Source organism: Arachis ipaensis, chromosome B2 (genome assembly GCF_059453495.1).
Source record: "Arachis ipaensis isolate K30076 ecotype BB chromosome B2, ASM5945349v1, whole genome shotgun sequence".
NCBI classification, from domain to species: domain Eukaryota; kingdom Viridiplantae; phylum Streptophyta; class Magnoliopsida; order Fabales; family Fabaceae; genus Arachis; species Arachis ipaensis.
Genome location: NC_142437.1, coordinates 102,422,095 through 102,437,132, shown reverse-complemented (window position 1 = coordinate 102,437,132; position 15,038 = coordinate 102,422,095). Strand labels below are relative to the sequence as shown.

The following is a 15,038-nucleotide window of genomic DNA, read 5'->3' as shown; positions in this document are numbered from 1 at the left end:
TACAACCTTGAAAAGACCTCATGATGTTTGCATTGATATATTAATTGTTGTTGATTGGTCATGTGAAGAACAAAAATTAGAAAGCATGATTAGAGAAGGATAGAGTGATTGCCCTATACACTAGAGAGATTAGAGTGTACATACATCATCAGTGAGGGTTCAATGCTTAAAATTCTATGTTCCCTGCTTTCATGAGCTACATTCTTGCATTTATATCTGTTCTTACTGTATAAGAATTGAATTAGTGGAGTTTAATTTATGATTGTCTTGAAGAACCTATTTACTTTTGATCAAGTAAACAAGAATCATATAGTTACATTCATACATATAGGTTGCATTGCATTACATGAGTTTTACATGTTCCTACTCATTTATTTTATCTCCCTCAACTAAGTATGAGGACATGCTAATGTTTAAGTGTGGGGAGGTTGATAAACCACTATTTTATGGTTTATATTGTGTTTAATTGTATGGTTTTATCAATTCTTTATCCACTTATTCATATGATTGGCATGCATTTATATTTCCTTCCTAAAATTATTACATGATTGAATATTTGCTTCCTAAAGACTTTTAATTATGTATTTTAATTCTCCTTCATTCCATTAGATGCCGTGATCTGTGGGTTAAGTGTTTCAGGCTTTATAGGGCATGAATGACTTGGAGATTGGAAATGAAGCTTGCAAAAATAGAAGGAACACAAGAAATTGAGGAGATGACCAGCGAGAAGTGACGCGGACGCATGGCTCACGCGACCGCGCGACGTAGAGGAAATCGCAGTGACACGGACGCATGGCTCACGCGACCGCGTGGATTGGAGCTGCACAAGTGACGCGGAGGCGTGGACGACGCGCACGCGTGGTAAGGCAAAACGCCGAATGACGCGTCCGCATGAATGACGCGATCGCGTGACATGCGCGATCTGTAGAATCTGCAGAATTCGCTGGGGGCGATTTTGGGCCCTGTTTTGACCCAATTTTCGACCCAGAAAAGCAGACTAGAGCCAAGGAACATGGAGAAACAAAAAACAACATTCATTATAGACAATTCTTAGTTTTAGATGTAGTTTTAACTCCTCATCTAGGTTTTCTCTCTACATATTCAGAGTTCTTAGGGTTTTATTTTTATTGCTTTTCGCATTGGGATATTGAGAAGAGTTATTACCTCAGCAAGACTTCGTCATTCTAGTTTGTTTTCTTTACCTATCTCTTACTCTTCCATGTCCTTTGTTTATTCAGAATTACTATTGGATTATTTTTAGAGTTTATTAATATAAGAACTATTTTTATTTTTAATTGGTCTTTTTATCATTATTTATCATGTCTTTCTTTATTTCCCTTTCCTATGTCATGAATTCTACATTCACAATGAGCGAGTAGTTCCATAACTTGGATGGGAGTTGATTGAAAGGAAGACCTTGCGTTGGAATGCTTAAAAGAAAAATTGTAATTGAGTTTATTGTTGGATTGCTCTCTAGTCACTGACACCAATCCTTCCAAGTAAGCAGATTGGGACTTGTGAATAGAAATAGCTTTCCAACTTGTTTGACTTTCCCTTACCTAGTAAGGGATAACTAAACAGAACAACTCTCAATTATCAATTAATCTTGAGAGTACTCCAACAAGAATAGGGCTTCTAACTAATCTACTCCCAGCCAAGGCTTTCATTTAAAATTACATAAACTCTCTAATTTAAATTCCTGTTATTCAACTCAACCCATTTTTCTTGAAGACATCTGATTAATAAAATAGCACACCTTTCTGCAACTCGTTGGGAGACGACCTGGGATTCATACTCCCAGTATTTTAATTTTAATTTTGTGACAACCCTTCTAAATTGATAAGCGGATTTATGGTTGGTTAAGAACTGTACTTGCAACGCATCTCTTATAATAAATTCTTAACTCGCCAATTTTCGCCACGTCACTCATCAACTCCCAAAACACATCAGATTTCATACTTCCCAAACCTCAATTCACCACTCCACCTTATGCAATCATCAATCTCCATTATCAAATACATAACAATACATTCATATTTCAACCAACACATTAATCAAATATCATTCCACCATTACCAACAATCATCATAATCAATTCCAATCTCAATCTTCAATACCATACTATCAACATCAAAATTTTAATTAATCAACAACCCAAATAATCAATTCATCATACATCATCATACAACAATTCCAACAACCAATTTAGTTCAATCCTATACTATTAGTCACTAGCCTAAGTGTCCAGAAATATTATATATTACATAGAGGAAACCGAAACCATACCTTGGTCGACTTCCAATATGCACTAAATCACCAAGTGGACCTCAACCAAGCTTCCACAAGTTCTCAAACTCAATCAAGCCATCATTTCAACTCCAACAAGCATCAACAATTACTCCAAAGCTCCAATTAAGTTCCAACAATCACAATCTTAATCTATATACACATAATTTACAACAATTCAACCTAGGATTCATCAAATCCATAAAACTACAAGAGATTTAAATTTCTCACCTTACCCAATGATGATTGGGGTAAAAACCCAATGGTAATCAAGTACTAGAGTGTACCTAAACACCTAAAATCACAAAATTTCACTCAATAAAAAACCCTAAAAATTCGAAATTTTGGAATGAAAAATGAGAGGAATTTCGTGATTTTATTACCAATTTCTTGGATGGGTTTTGTAAAGCTCTTTGCGAGGATTGCATGGCTGCAAACGGTGCGGCGATCAGAGCTCCGTAGCTCAAGTTATGAGCTTGAGAAGATGATGATGAATAGTGAAATGAAAACCCTCTTCCCTCTTCTCTTCTCAGCTGCAACTCTCACTCTCTAAGTGTTATGGTGGCTGAATGGGTTCATTTAATGAACTTATATATGTTGGGCTTGGGCCCAACTTGGGCCTGGTCCAATCCGTTAGCATTTTTGGTCCATTTGACCAAACTTTGGGCCAAGCTTTTAAAATTAGTGTCCGATTTTCAATTTATAATATTTTTCTATGGTTTTCTGCTATTTTTAATTATTCTCGCGTAGTACCGGACATACTTAAACCGGTTCGACTGGTTCAGCTATCGGTTTGCAGTTTTACTCGGTTTTTTGCAGAAAATACATTTTCTGACTCAGAAAAATCGACTGAGTCCAAAAATTATATTTAAATTCTCAAATTCTCATTCTAAATTTTTAAATCCTATTTTAGGAAATATTAATTATTTACTTAGACGATTAATTAGTCTCGGTTCTTACAGATTCTCTATAATTTATTAACTTTTGGACAACTACATAACATAATAGTACAAACAGGTATAGAAGTATGCACAGATACTAAGATACAATAAAAAATAAAATAAGAAGCTATCACGGGGAAAAGAGAAGTTGGAACATTTTGTTATCAATACGGAATAAGTCCAGAAAAAGTACCCAGTGGTCAAAACAAAATTAAAAAGAAAAAATTCTATAAAAAGTCTAGATATAATATAGATAAACCCCTTTATTATGAAAAGAAACATTATAAAATATTCTATAAAACTCCAAAAGAAAAACCTAAATCTCCAAATAAGAAGAAACAAGTAACATGTTGGAAATGTAAAAAATAGGGACATTACGCTAATAAATGTACAACAGAACAAAAATAAATAAAATAGAAAATAAAGAAATTAAACAAAATTTAACAGCCATATTAATCAACTCAGAATCAAAGAAAAAATCAATTTATGAAGACTCTTCTAAAACTGAAGATTATTTTATACAACAATTAGACCTTATGTCAGAAGAAGAAATCTCAGAAGAAAATAGTAAAAAAGATGAGCAGAATAAATGTTTAGGAATAGAATTATGTAACTGTAGAAATTGTAAAAAAATTGTAAATATTTTGACTAGATAACAGACTTTTACACTAATAAAAATAATTGACAAGTTAGAGAATATCCTATTAAGAGACGAATTCATAAATCAACTAGCGGAATTAGTTAAAAAAGAAGAAGAAAGTAAGCAGAAAATAACACCAATAGAAATAAAAAGAAATTTATAATTGTTTTAAGAACCCACAAGAAGAAGCCTCTCTTAATTTTCTTAAAGAGGAGATAAAAAAGTTAAAAAGAGAAGTTTCAGAATTAAAACAACAAAATATCAATATGGATTATAGATTACTAAAAATAGAAGGAGAAAATATAATAAGAATCCAAGAACAAACCTCGCAAAATAGTACTAGTAAAACAGAAGGAAAAAGTAATATAATAATCCCAGAAAATTACATAAATATACTAACTCTATTAGTGAACCAAAAATGGTTTACTACGGTAACCTTAATTGTAGGAGAAGAAAAATTTGATTTCATAGCTATGGTAGACTCAAGAGCTGACATTAATTGTATACAAGAAGGATTAATACCTACAAAATATATTATTAAAAGACTACAGAAAAAGTTTTAAAAGTAGAAAATGACAGAATGACTATAGACTATAAATTATCCAAAGCAAAAATCTGTAAAAATCGAGTATGTTTTTCCACTACATTCTTTTTAGGAAAAAATATATCTCACCAAGTCATACTAGAAAATCCATTTACTATATTATTATATCCCTTTAATGTCGATATAGACGGAATAACTTGTTTACGTTCCAAATCATCCTGTTCATTTCGAATTTATCACTAAACCAAAATAACGTGAACTCAATATTTTACAACATCTATCTACCCAAGTTAATGTTATAGAAAGGAAAACAAAACAAAATAACTATTTAAACCAAGAATTTATATATAAAAGAATAGAAGAACAATGACAAACTTTTAAAATACAAAATAAAATAAAAGGAATTGAAGAAAAAATTAAAAAAGAATTATGCAGCCTGAATCCCAAGGCTTTTTATCATAGAACATTACATGAGATATCTTTACCATATGAAGATGAGTTTAATGAAAAAGATATACCGATAAAGGCAAAACCAATACATATGAATAAAGAATATCTAGAATATTCTAAAAAAGAAATACAAGAATATTTGGATAAAGGACTAATAAGAACTTCAAAATTGTAAGACCTAGAAATTTTAGAAGATCTTATTAAGAACTAATTTAGATTTATTTATCATTAAATATTTTAATCTCTAAAATTATTTTATTAAAGATTAAAACAAATTTTGATTAATTGAGTTTAAAATAATTTAAGATTTTATCTGATTTTATAATTATTGAATTATTTTCTATATTTAAATTATAAAGTTTAGCAAATATAAAAAAATAAGAATTTTATATGATTTGGTTTAAATAATTTAGATTTTGGAATTTAATGCTTTAATTTTTATAAACAAAGGAAATTAATTAGATTATCTTATATTTTAAATTAGAATACTTAATTAAAAGTCAATTATCGAATTGATAAATAAATAATATTTTTAATATAATTTTAAGGGATTACATTAGATTTTTAATTAATACTCTATACCCCTAATTTTATTAAAATGATCTAAACCACCCTATCCTAACCCTAATTCACCACCGCCATCCCCTTTTCCCTTATACTTCAGCCTTCAGGAAAAGAAAAGAAAAGAAAGGGAAGAGAGAAAGGGGAAAAACCGATCGGGGAAGGGGGGAAGAGAGAGAGATGGGAGAAGACGCACTGGTGCTGGTGGGCCTCGTCGCTACCGTCGCCGCGCTTGCCAAGTCACCGCCGCCTAGCTGCCGCCTCAGCGCCATTGAGTAGAGCCGCGAAGAAAAAGTTCACGAGTGAGGGAGAAGACGACATGAAGAGAGAAGGTCGTGGGCTTGGAACTGCCGCGCCGTCGCCATAGACTGTGCCACGGTTGTGGTTTGTCGCCACTGCAGCTGGGTTGCCGGGAGAAGGAGAATCTGACTCGAAGAGGGGGAAGAGCCACCGCGGTTCGTCGCTGCTAGCTTGTTCTCACCCCTGCCTATGCACCGTTCTGCTTGCTGCCGCAAAAGGTCCATCGCTGTCTCGTTGCTGCTGCCGCCATTGGGTCCGCCATGGCTGTGGAGAGAAGTTCGAACAGGAGAGAGAACTTGGAGGTTACTGTTGCGGGAGTCACTGTTGGAGGAGGAGATAGCTGTGTCACCGTGATTCTGGCTGCCAGAACCACCGCCAAAGCTTCTGCAGTTTGGTTCAGTCATTATTCCTTCATTATGGTAAGAGTTTACATTTCAGAACCTTTGAAAATACGTATTCTATTATGTTTGATTAGAAATTCTGAGGTTTTGGTAACGTAGTGTTGAATCTTGATTACTGCATGTCGTGATTATAGCTATTGTTGTTGCTGTGAATGGTTTGGAGCTGAAGTTGCGGCTGCCGCCATTGCGAGCCAAGAGAAAATGAATTTGTGACGCGTTTTAGAGTTTTTGAGTTTCGACAATCGAGGTAGGGGCGCTTTTCTTAAACTTATTTTATTTCTGAGAATTGTTATAAATCGATAATAATGCGAAATGGATATTTTGTGGTTTCGTAAGTCTTATGGATTGAACTGAGTTGCTTTGAATGGATGTAAATTGTAACACCCTACTACATAGAGCTTTACGCTTAAGCTGTAGAATAGAGGTAGTGTGGTGTTACAGACCCTTAAAACAAAATACATACGTATAATAGCGGAAAAATATAATATACTAGGAGTCTTGAAGAACGGGTAAGGCAAAATCACAAAATAAAAAGCTCAACGCTCAGGAAACGGAATAAATTGCGTGCTAAGAAACCTAATGATCATAGATATGATAAAGCAAAAGAGTGGATAGATAGCCAAGAAAACAGAATAACTAGCTCCTGACTTAGCCCGCGAAACCAAGGCTAGCTGGAGAATATTTACGTACATATATAAGTATCCTAAAATACCCAAAATACAGAAATAAAACCTTAACTCTCCTTAAACCTCTAAGAGGGACAAAATAAATAAGTTTCTTGGAGAGAAAGCTAAGCACATTTGTACATAAACTGATAATCAAAAGAACCCAGGGACCACTCCGCTTCAGGAATCCAGACGCCTAGCGAGGAGCCTCTCGACCTGCATCTGAAAACAACAACACAGTATGGGGTGAGAACTGGAGGTTCTCAGCATGGTAAAGGTACCAGACATATAATATATAAGGTCCTGGGAATCTCAGAGGCAATCCTAGAACGCCAACACTGAAATTATAAAGCTTAGATTCTATACAGAAGCCATAAAAAGGGTAGGTGTTCTACGTGATTCTAAACTTATCTACTTAAACTTAACTGTATCACCAAACCGATCCACCTTTCCTCCGTTCCTCCATCACCAATGATTTAGCATAGACAAACAACCAAACAATTTCAAGCACAAGTAGAAAATAGGTAGTGCAGGTAGCAAATATAATAATTAGCATATGATATATTCAGTTAGGCAATCCCAAGCAATGCATAACAGATAAAACAAACAGAATGCACATGATATATGCCTATCCTATGGTTGATGAGGCTCATCTGTCGGTTATCCAGCTAACCTGACGAGTCCGAAACCCTTAGACTGTCCCTCGTTGCGCATCCCTATGAGTCTATGCATAACTTTTCACATTTCATTCATAATTCATACATTCATTCATTCACATATAACTTACTCGATGGGGGATATCCATTCCCGGGAATTTATACGTGTCCGGTCACCCTTACAACGTAGAGTCAACAGAGTATCAAGTTTCAACCTGGATCACGTGGTGGCAAGCCACGATTCTGTCACCCAGGAAAACTCGTATATCATATATCATTAAATTCATAAGCCACATAATATTCATAACCATTCATATTCATTATATAATCATTCATCATAGCCATGGCATCATGATTTCATTTAACCTTCACATCATTCTCTTATAATTCATCAACTTGGCGCTTGGATCTTGGATTCGTATAAAATTTATCTTAAAATAAAGTTAGTTAAATGATCTTTAAAATGGTTTAAGAATGGAATAAATTATAATTTTATAAAGAAAGATATGAATGAATGAAAACTGGTATAAAAATTGAATTATGAGATTATGTAGAAAACCAGAAATTCTGGTATGTTTGCCCGTGCACATAATGGTGCCCATGCACGGAACAGAATGGATAGAAATACTCGTGCATACGCACGAAGGGTATGCGTACGCATGCCCAGGAATTTTGCAAGTTGTGCGTACATAGGGTCATGCGTACGCACAAGCCCTGTTTTCACACTTAAATTATGTTTTTAACTGTTTGCCTTTCCTGGAAAGTTTGTAAACTTCCGTAACCTCAAGGTCCAATACCTAGTTTTTAGGCTCTGGAATGAGTATAAGTGCATGGAATGAATTAAAGTAAATTATTCTCGGATAAATGCTTGGTTAAACTGGATGACATGGTTGTGGGGATGGTGATTCGTCCCGCCCGTGGTGAGGACGGTGGTATTATCCCACTCACGAGTTAATGAATTTGGCAATTGATAAACGAATTGGGTTTAAAGAACATACTAACTTATGAAACTAATTTAAGTCAACGAAAATGATGAATTGTGGTCTGAGTGACCGGATTGGGGAAGACGGTGGTATCATCCCACTTGCCCAGTACGTTATTACTTTGTGGGGATGGTGGCTTTGTCCCGCCCACGGTGAGGATGGTGACGTTATCCCGCTCACGACGTAAATAAATTAATGAACCTGATAACTGGTGAAATTGATTAAAGACAATGATTATGATTAATTTGGCAAGGTTTGGGTGATATCCTACTTGCGTATTGATTTAATATTCGTTTATGGCAACGATGGTAGTGAATCCTACTTGCACACTGAGCTGAGTTACACTAGAATAAGGATGGTAGTCAATCTCACTTGTTCGTGGTTCTCTCTGGTTGAATGGTGACATGGCACGTATTCCCTCTAATGGTGATAGGGAACTCTCCCTTTGAGACCAGATTGTGATAAGCTGAGAATGTTCTTTTTTGGGAATGTGGTGGGTTATTTTATCCACGTTCTCTCTAATTGTAAGGTGACAGGGCACTCTTCCTTTGAGAGAAGTGATAGGACATTCTCCCTCTGAGACAAAATGATAACTCCAGTGAGAAGGTGACAGGGCACCCTCCCTCTGAGACAAGACTAGCTTGTTAAAGTCTAGAAAATGTTTTTCATCCTGGTGATGCGTATCTAAAGACAATGTCAGGGTTAGCTACCGAATGTGTCAGGTTCTGGCAGTTTAACCAACACGTGAGCTCATGGCCAGTAGGACAGGCATGCATCATTTTCATATATGTGTATTGATTGGTTGTACATCTTGTATTTGGTTTTCCTTGTTCATTAATTATATCTATAGGCTACTTGACCTAATTGCTTTATCTGTTCTCTCTACTTGTGTATTCCTCATTTTGTTTGTGTTTGAACAACTGAGAGGTCCCTTATGCTGGAGATGGTGACACTGAGTGCTGTTCTGGATGGGATGATAATAATTAAATGATTAAATATCAGTATTGATTGAGATTATTGGAACTCCCTGGGTAGATGCAGTGGTTTGTCCCACTTGCTTCGGGTTGATAAATTGAGAGTACTAGTATAACTGATGACTTGTTGAGATTGTTGAGATTTACTAAAACTGTTGAGACTAATAATGATAATCGATATCATTGAGACTGAATGTTGTTAGTAAGAATTGTTAGAGACTGATAAAATCAGAAGGGCTTAATACTAAAAATGAACAATAATGACATTGAGAGAATAAATAACTTAGTGATGGAAAAAATTGAGATTAGAGATAGTTGACAAGGGCTGAGACTTAGTAACTTAACCGTGTTGGAATTAGAAAGGACCCTAGGCTTGAACCTTGAATGTTTGGAGTTTAAGATTGCTTAGCGGGTTTATATATTTTTACATTATCTCTATTCGAAATTATTACCCTACTAACAACTCGAAAGGATGATGTTCAAACCCATTGTGAAAATTCTTAATTTTATAGATACAGGACGCGACGCATCTCGTTGAGCGTTTGTTATGTATTTAGATGTTATTCTTCACTTTTGTATATTGTATATGTATGTCCCTCTTAGAGGTTGACTTTGGAGAAATAGGTTGTATTTTGTATCTTTCTAGGCTGTATTATACTTACTAGCTGGCCTTGTCTTTGCAGGTCGGGACTAGTATTTCTTATGTTTCTCCTTTTGAATCATATATATATATATATATATATATATATATATATATATATATATATATATATATATATATATATATATATATATATATTTCTGTCGTTTTCGTATATCGTCGATGCTTGAGTGTGATGCAATTTTTGGTTGTGTTTTTTCTTTCCAGGCTCCTAGTATATCATATTTCTTCAAAGACTATATATATATATATATATATATATATATATATATATATATCTTTTAAGTGTCGTAATGCCTCACCACCTTTGATTTATGACTATAGTGTAAAGCTCTGTGTGGTAGGGTGTTACATTATAGTATCAGAGCAGTTCGTTCCTGTAAAGTCTGAGGGACGGACTGACTATGCTTCTGAGCATACTCTGGGATGTGTGTACATGCTATTTAGGATATCTGCTTGACATATATAGAAAAAATGTTCATGAGCATATCTTTGGGGATTTGAAGCACAAGACTTTAGATATTAAAATTGATCACCTTAATATCAATTGTTCGGTATGAAAAAGACCCAAATGGCGTCTCGTGGACGAGAGCGAGGTTATCTAGTTGATTTTTATAGGTGCTCTGGAGAATACGGCTTCTTCTATGCAAGTTGTTGCTGATAAGTTGGGACAACAAGTTGGAAAGGGAAATGGAGGTGGTAATGGACATGGTGTTAGAGATGATATGATGAGTACGGTGGTTCTGATAGAAATTAGGATTTTTCTGGAGTTGGTTAACAAGAGTAGAGTGACGGAGGATTGTGCAAGGAAAAGTGCAGTGACAAAAAGTGACCACTGAAAATTCTACAAAAAGGGTTAGAAGGACCGCCAGTGGCCCGAGGTTATTATTTGAACTCGGTAATGGTGAGTTGTAGTGGAAGTGAATGTGATGTGGCGGAAATTGGCGAGTCAGAAATTGTTATAAGATACGCGTTGCAAGTATAGTTCTTAACCAACTAGAATTCCGCTTATCAATTTAGAAGGTTGTCACAAAAATTAAAATTAAATTACTGGGAGTATGAATCCCAGGTCGTCTCCCAACGAGTTGCAGAAAGGTATGCTATTTTATTAATCAGATGTTTTCAAAAAGGGTTTGAGTTGAATAAATAGGAAATTAAATTAGAGAAATTAAATAATTTAAATAAAATCCTTGACTGGGAGTAGATTAGTTGGAAGCCCTATTTTTGTTGAAGTACTCTCAAGATTAATTGATAATTGAAGGTTGTTCTATTTAGTTATCCCTTACTAGGTAAGGGAAAGTCAAACAAGTTGGAATGCTGTTTCTATTCATAAGTTCCAATCCGCTCAATTGAAAAGGATTAGTGTCAGTGACTAGAGAGCATTCCAACAATAAACCCAAGTACAATTTTTCTTTTAAGCATTCCAACTCAAGGGTTCCTTTCAATCAACTCCCCATCAAGTTAGGGAACTACTCGCTCATTGTGAATGTAGAACTCATAACATAAGAAAGGGAATTAAAGAAAGACATGATAAATAAAACTCAAAGGAATCAATTAAAAATAAAAGTAATTCTTGTATTAATAAATTCTAAAATAATCCAATAGTAAAATTGAGTAAATTAAAGGACATGGAAGAGTGAAGCCAAGTAAAGAAAACGAACTAGAATGACGAAGTATTGATGAGGTAATAACTCTTCTCAATATCCCAATGCAAAGAGCAATAGAAGTAAAAATCCTAAGAACTATGAATGTGTCGAGAGAAAAACCTAGAGGAGGAGTAAAACTAGATCTAAAAACTAAAATTGTGTAGAATGAATGTTGTTGTTGGTTTCTGCATGTTCTCTGGCTCTAGTCTGCTTTTTCGGGCCGAAAACTGGGTCAAAATAGGGCCCAAAATCGCTCTCAGCGAATTCTGCAGATTATGCAGATTGTGCACGTCACGTGATCGCGTCATTCATGCGGACGCGTCATTCGGCGTTTTGCTTTGCCACGCGGGTGTGTCGTCCATGCCTCCGCGTCACTTGTGCTATTCCAATCCGCGAGGTCGCGTGAGCCATGCGGCCGCGTCACTGCGATTTCCTCTCTTTCGTACGGTCGCGTGAGCCATGCGGCCGCGTCACTTCTCGCTGGTCATCTCCTCAACTTCTTGTGTTCCTTCCATTTTTTTCAAGCTTCCTTTCCAATCTCCAACTCATTCATGCCCTATAAAGCCTGAAACATTTAACACACAGATCACGACATCGAATGGAATAAAGGAGAATTAAAATACATAATTAAAAGTCTCTTAGGAAGCAAGTTTTTAATCATGTGATAATTTTAGGAAGGAAATATAAATGCATGCTAATCATATGAATAAGTGGGTAAAGATCATGATAAAACCACACAATTAAACACATTATAAACCATAAAATAGTGGTTTTTCAACCTCCCCACACTTAAACATTAGCATGTCCTCATGCTTAGTGGTTTATCAACCTCACTATATGATTCTTGTCCACTTGATCAATAGTAAATAAGCTCTTCAAAACAATTACAAATCAAATTCCACTAATTCAATTCTCATACAGTAAGAACAGATAAAAATGCAAGAAGGCAGCTCATGAAAGCAGGGAACATAGAATTTTAAGCATTGAACCCTCACTGATGATGTATGTACGCTCTAATCTCTCTAGTGTATAGGGCAATCACTCTATCCTTCTCTAATCATGCTCTCTAATTTTTGTTCTTCTCCTAATCAATCAACAACATTTAATATACCAATGCAAACATCATGAGGTCTTTTCAAGGTTGTAATGGGGCCAAGGTAATGGTAAGGATACATATATGGCTAAGTGAGCTTATAAACTGAATCTTTAATTAACCCAAGCTTTAACATAACCTATATATATTCTATATAACTTTAGAATTCATACCTAGCTACCCAGAAGTTCCCTCTCACATTCCACACTCATGTATCAACTTTTTATCTTAATTTTATCATACATGCATTGTTCTTTGAATTCTTAACTTAACATTAGGGTAATTTTGTCCCCTTATTTATTTATTGAATATTTTTTATTTTTTTTATTTTTTTTAACATAAACATAAAAATAAACATAGCTTATCAATGCACATAGATTTTTGATTCTTATAGTCTCACATGAGTAGGTATCCAAATTCCCATTATATTATCATGACACATTCCCTTATTATCTTTTGTTCCCACAATTTCCCATACTTAATTAGCACACACAATTCTATCTTAAGCTAACCAAAGATTCAGTTTGGGATATATAATTGTTTTTCCGCTTAAGGCTAGTAATATGGTAAAATATAGAACAGATGGGATTTAAAGGCTCAAAGTGGCTAACAAAGGTAATTGAAAGGGTAGGTTTAATTTGGATAAGTGAGTTTAAACAAATAATGGCCTCAATCATATGCAAACATACAAATATAATAAACATTGGACATATAGGATGAAACAAAATATAGATTACAATCATAGAGAAGTAAACACACAAGAATAAAATAATTATGGTTAAATAATGTAACCATGCATAAAGGCTCAAATCTCACAGGTTGTGTGTTCTTTAGCTTAAAAATCATGTTCCAAATACAACTTCAAGCAAATTTAACATAAAAATTTTAATTAAATTTAGTGAAATTTTGTTCCAAAAATAGAGTCTTAGAAGAAACTTATTGTCTTTTCAATCAAGTAGAACATGCATGCAACTAATCTATTACTATGCAATTTATCCTATTCTACAGAAGAAAAACTAACTAAATATCCTAATTTATTGGTGTTTAGGGAAGAGAAATTACCTCCGGAAGTCAGGTACTGACCGACCTCCCCACACTTAAGGCTTTGCACCGTCCTCGGTGCCATCTGTCAGAAACAAAGGTGGGCTGGTAGCAGTATCTCCACAGTCGGGGCCATCATGGCTTCCTGTGCTGGTAAAGGAAGTGGAGTCCGGGGTGTCTGAGTCCTTGAATTTTCCCAATAATCAGCTCCTTGAGGTATGTGAATCGGCTCTTGTTACGACGCTCTCTCATCTTAGCTTTGTGTTCCTGCTGATCCAACATTTCAAGTATCTGATGGAGCAGTTGGTCTATTGTAGGTGCTTGTGGTGTTGAAGAAGGAATATCTTCAACCGGTTCAGTAGGATGGCTTGTGGCGGCTGGTGGAGGTCTGATGTATTTCCTGTTAGGGACATACTGATCATCCCGTGGAAGCATGGCTTTGGTGTCCCCAGCTCTGTAGGAGACTCCGGCTGCTGAGACAAGATCTGAGACTGATGAGCGGATAATTTATACGCTTTTTGGCATTGTTTTTAGTATGTTTTTAGTAGGATCTAGTTACTTTTAGGGATGTTTTTATTAGTTTTTATGTTAAATTCACATTTCTGGACTTTACTATGAGTTTGTGTGTTTTTCTGTGATTTCAAGTATTTTCTGGCTGAAATTGAGGGACTTGAGCAAAAATCAGATTCAGAGGTAGAAGAAGGACTGCTGATGCTGTTGGATTCTGACCTCCCTGTACTCAAAGTGGATTTTCTGGAGCTACAGAACTCAAAATGGCGCGCTTCCAATTGCGTTAGAAAGTAGACATCCAGGGCTTTCCAGAAATATATAATAGTCCATACTTTGGCCGAGTTTAGATGACGCAAAAGGGCGTTGAACGCCAGTTCTATGCTGCAGTCTGAAGTTAAACACCAGAAACACGTCACAAACCAGAGTTGAACGCCAGAAACACGTTACAAACTGGCGTTCAACTCCAGAAGAAGCCTCTGCACATGTAAACTTCAAGCTCAGCCCAAGCACACACCAAGTGGGCCACGGAAGTGGATTTATGCATCAATTACTTACTTCTGTAAACCCTAGTAGCTAGTTTAGTATAAATAGGACTTTTTACTATTGTATTGACATCCGGAATTAAATCTTTTGATCTATTGATCACGTTTGGGGGCTGGCCATTCGGCCATGTCTGAACCTTCATC

At 35.4% G+C, this 15,038-nt stretch overlaps 1 protein-coding gene across 1 annotated transcript in view; it reads right to left on the bottom strand.

Moving 5' to 3' along the window:
• Positions 1 to 5,718: 5,718 nt before the first annotated feature.
• LOC148575053 (uncharacterized) overlaps positions 5,719 to 15,038 on the bottom strand; it is a 36,227-nt gene continuing 26,907 nt past the window's right edge. Inside the window, exon 5 of the mRNA XM_088506027.1 lies at positions 5,719 to 6,131. Within this exon, the coding sequence (XP_088362153.1) occupies positions 5,719 to 6,131 (413 nt within the window). The remainder of the gene's footprint in view (positions 6,132 to 15,038) is intronic.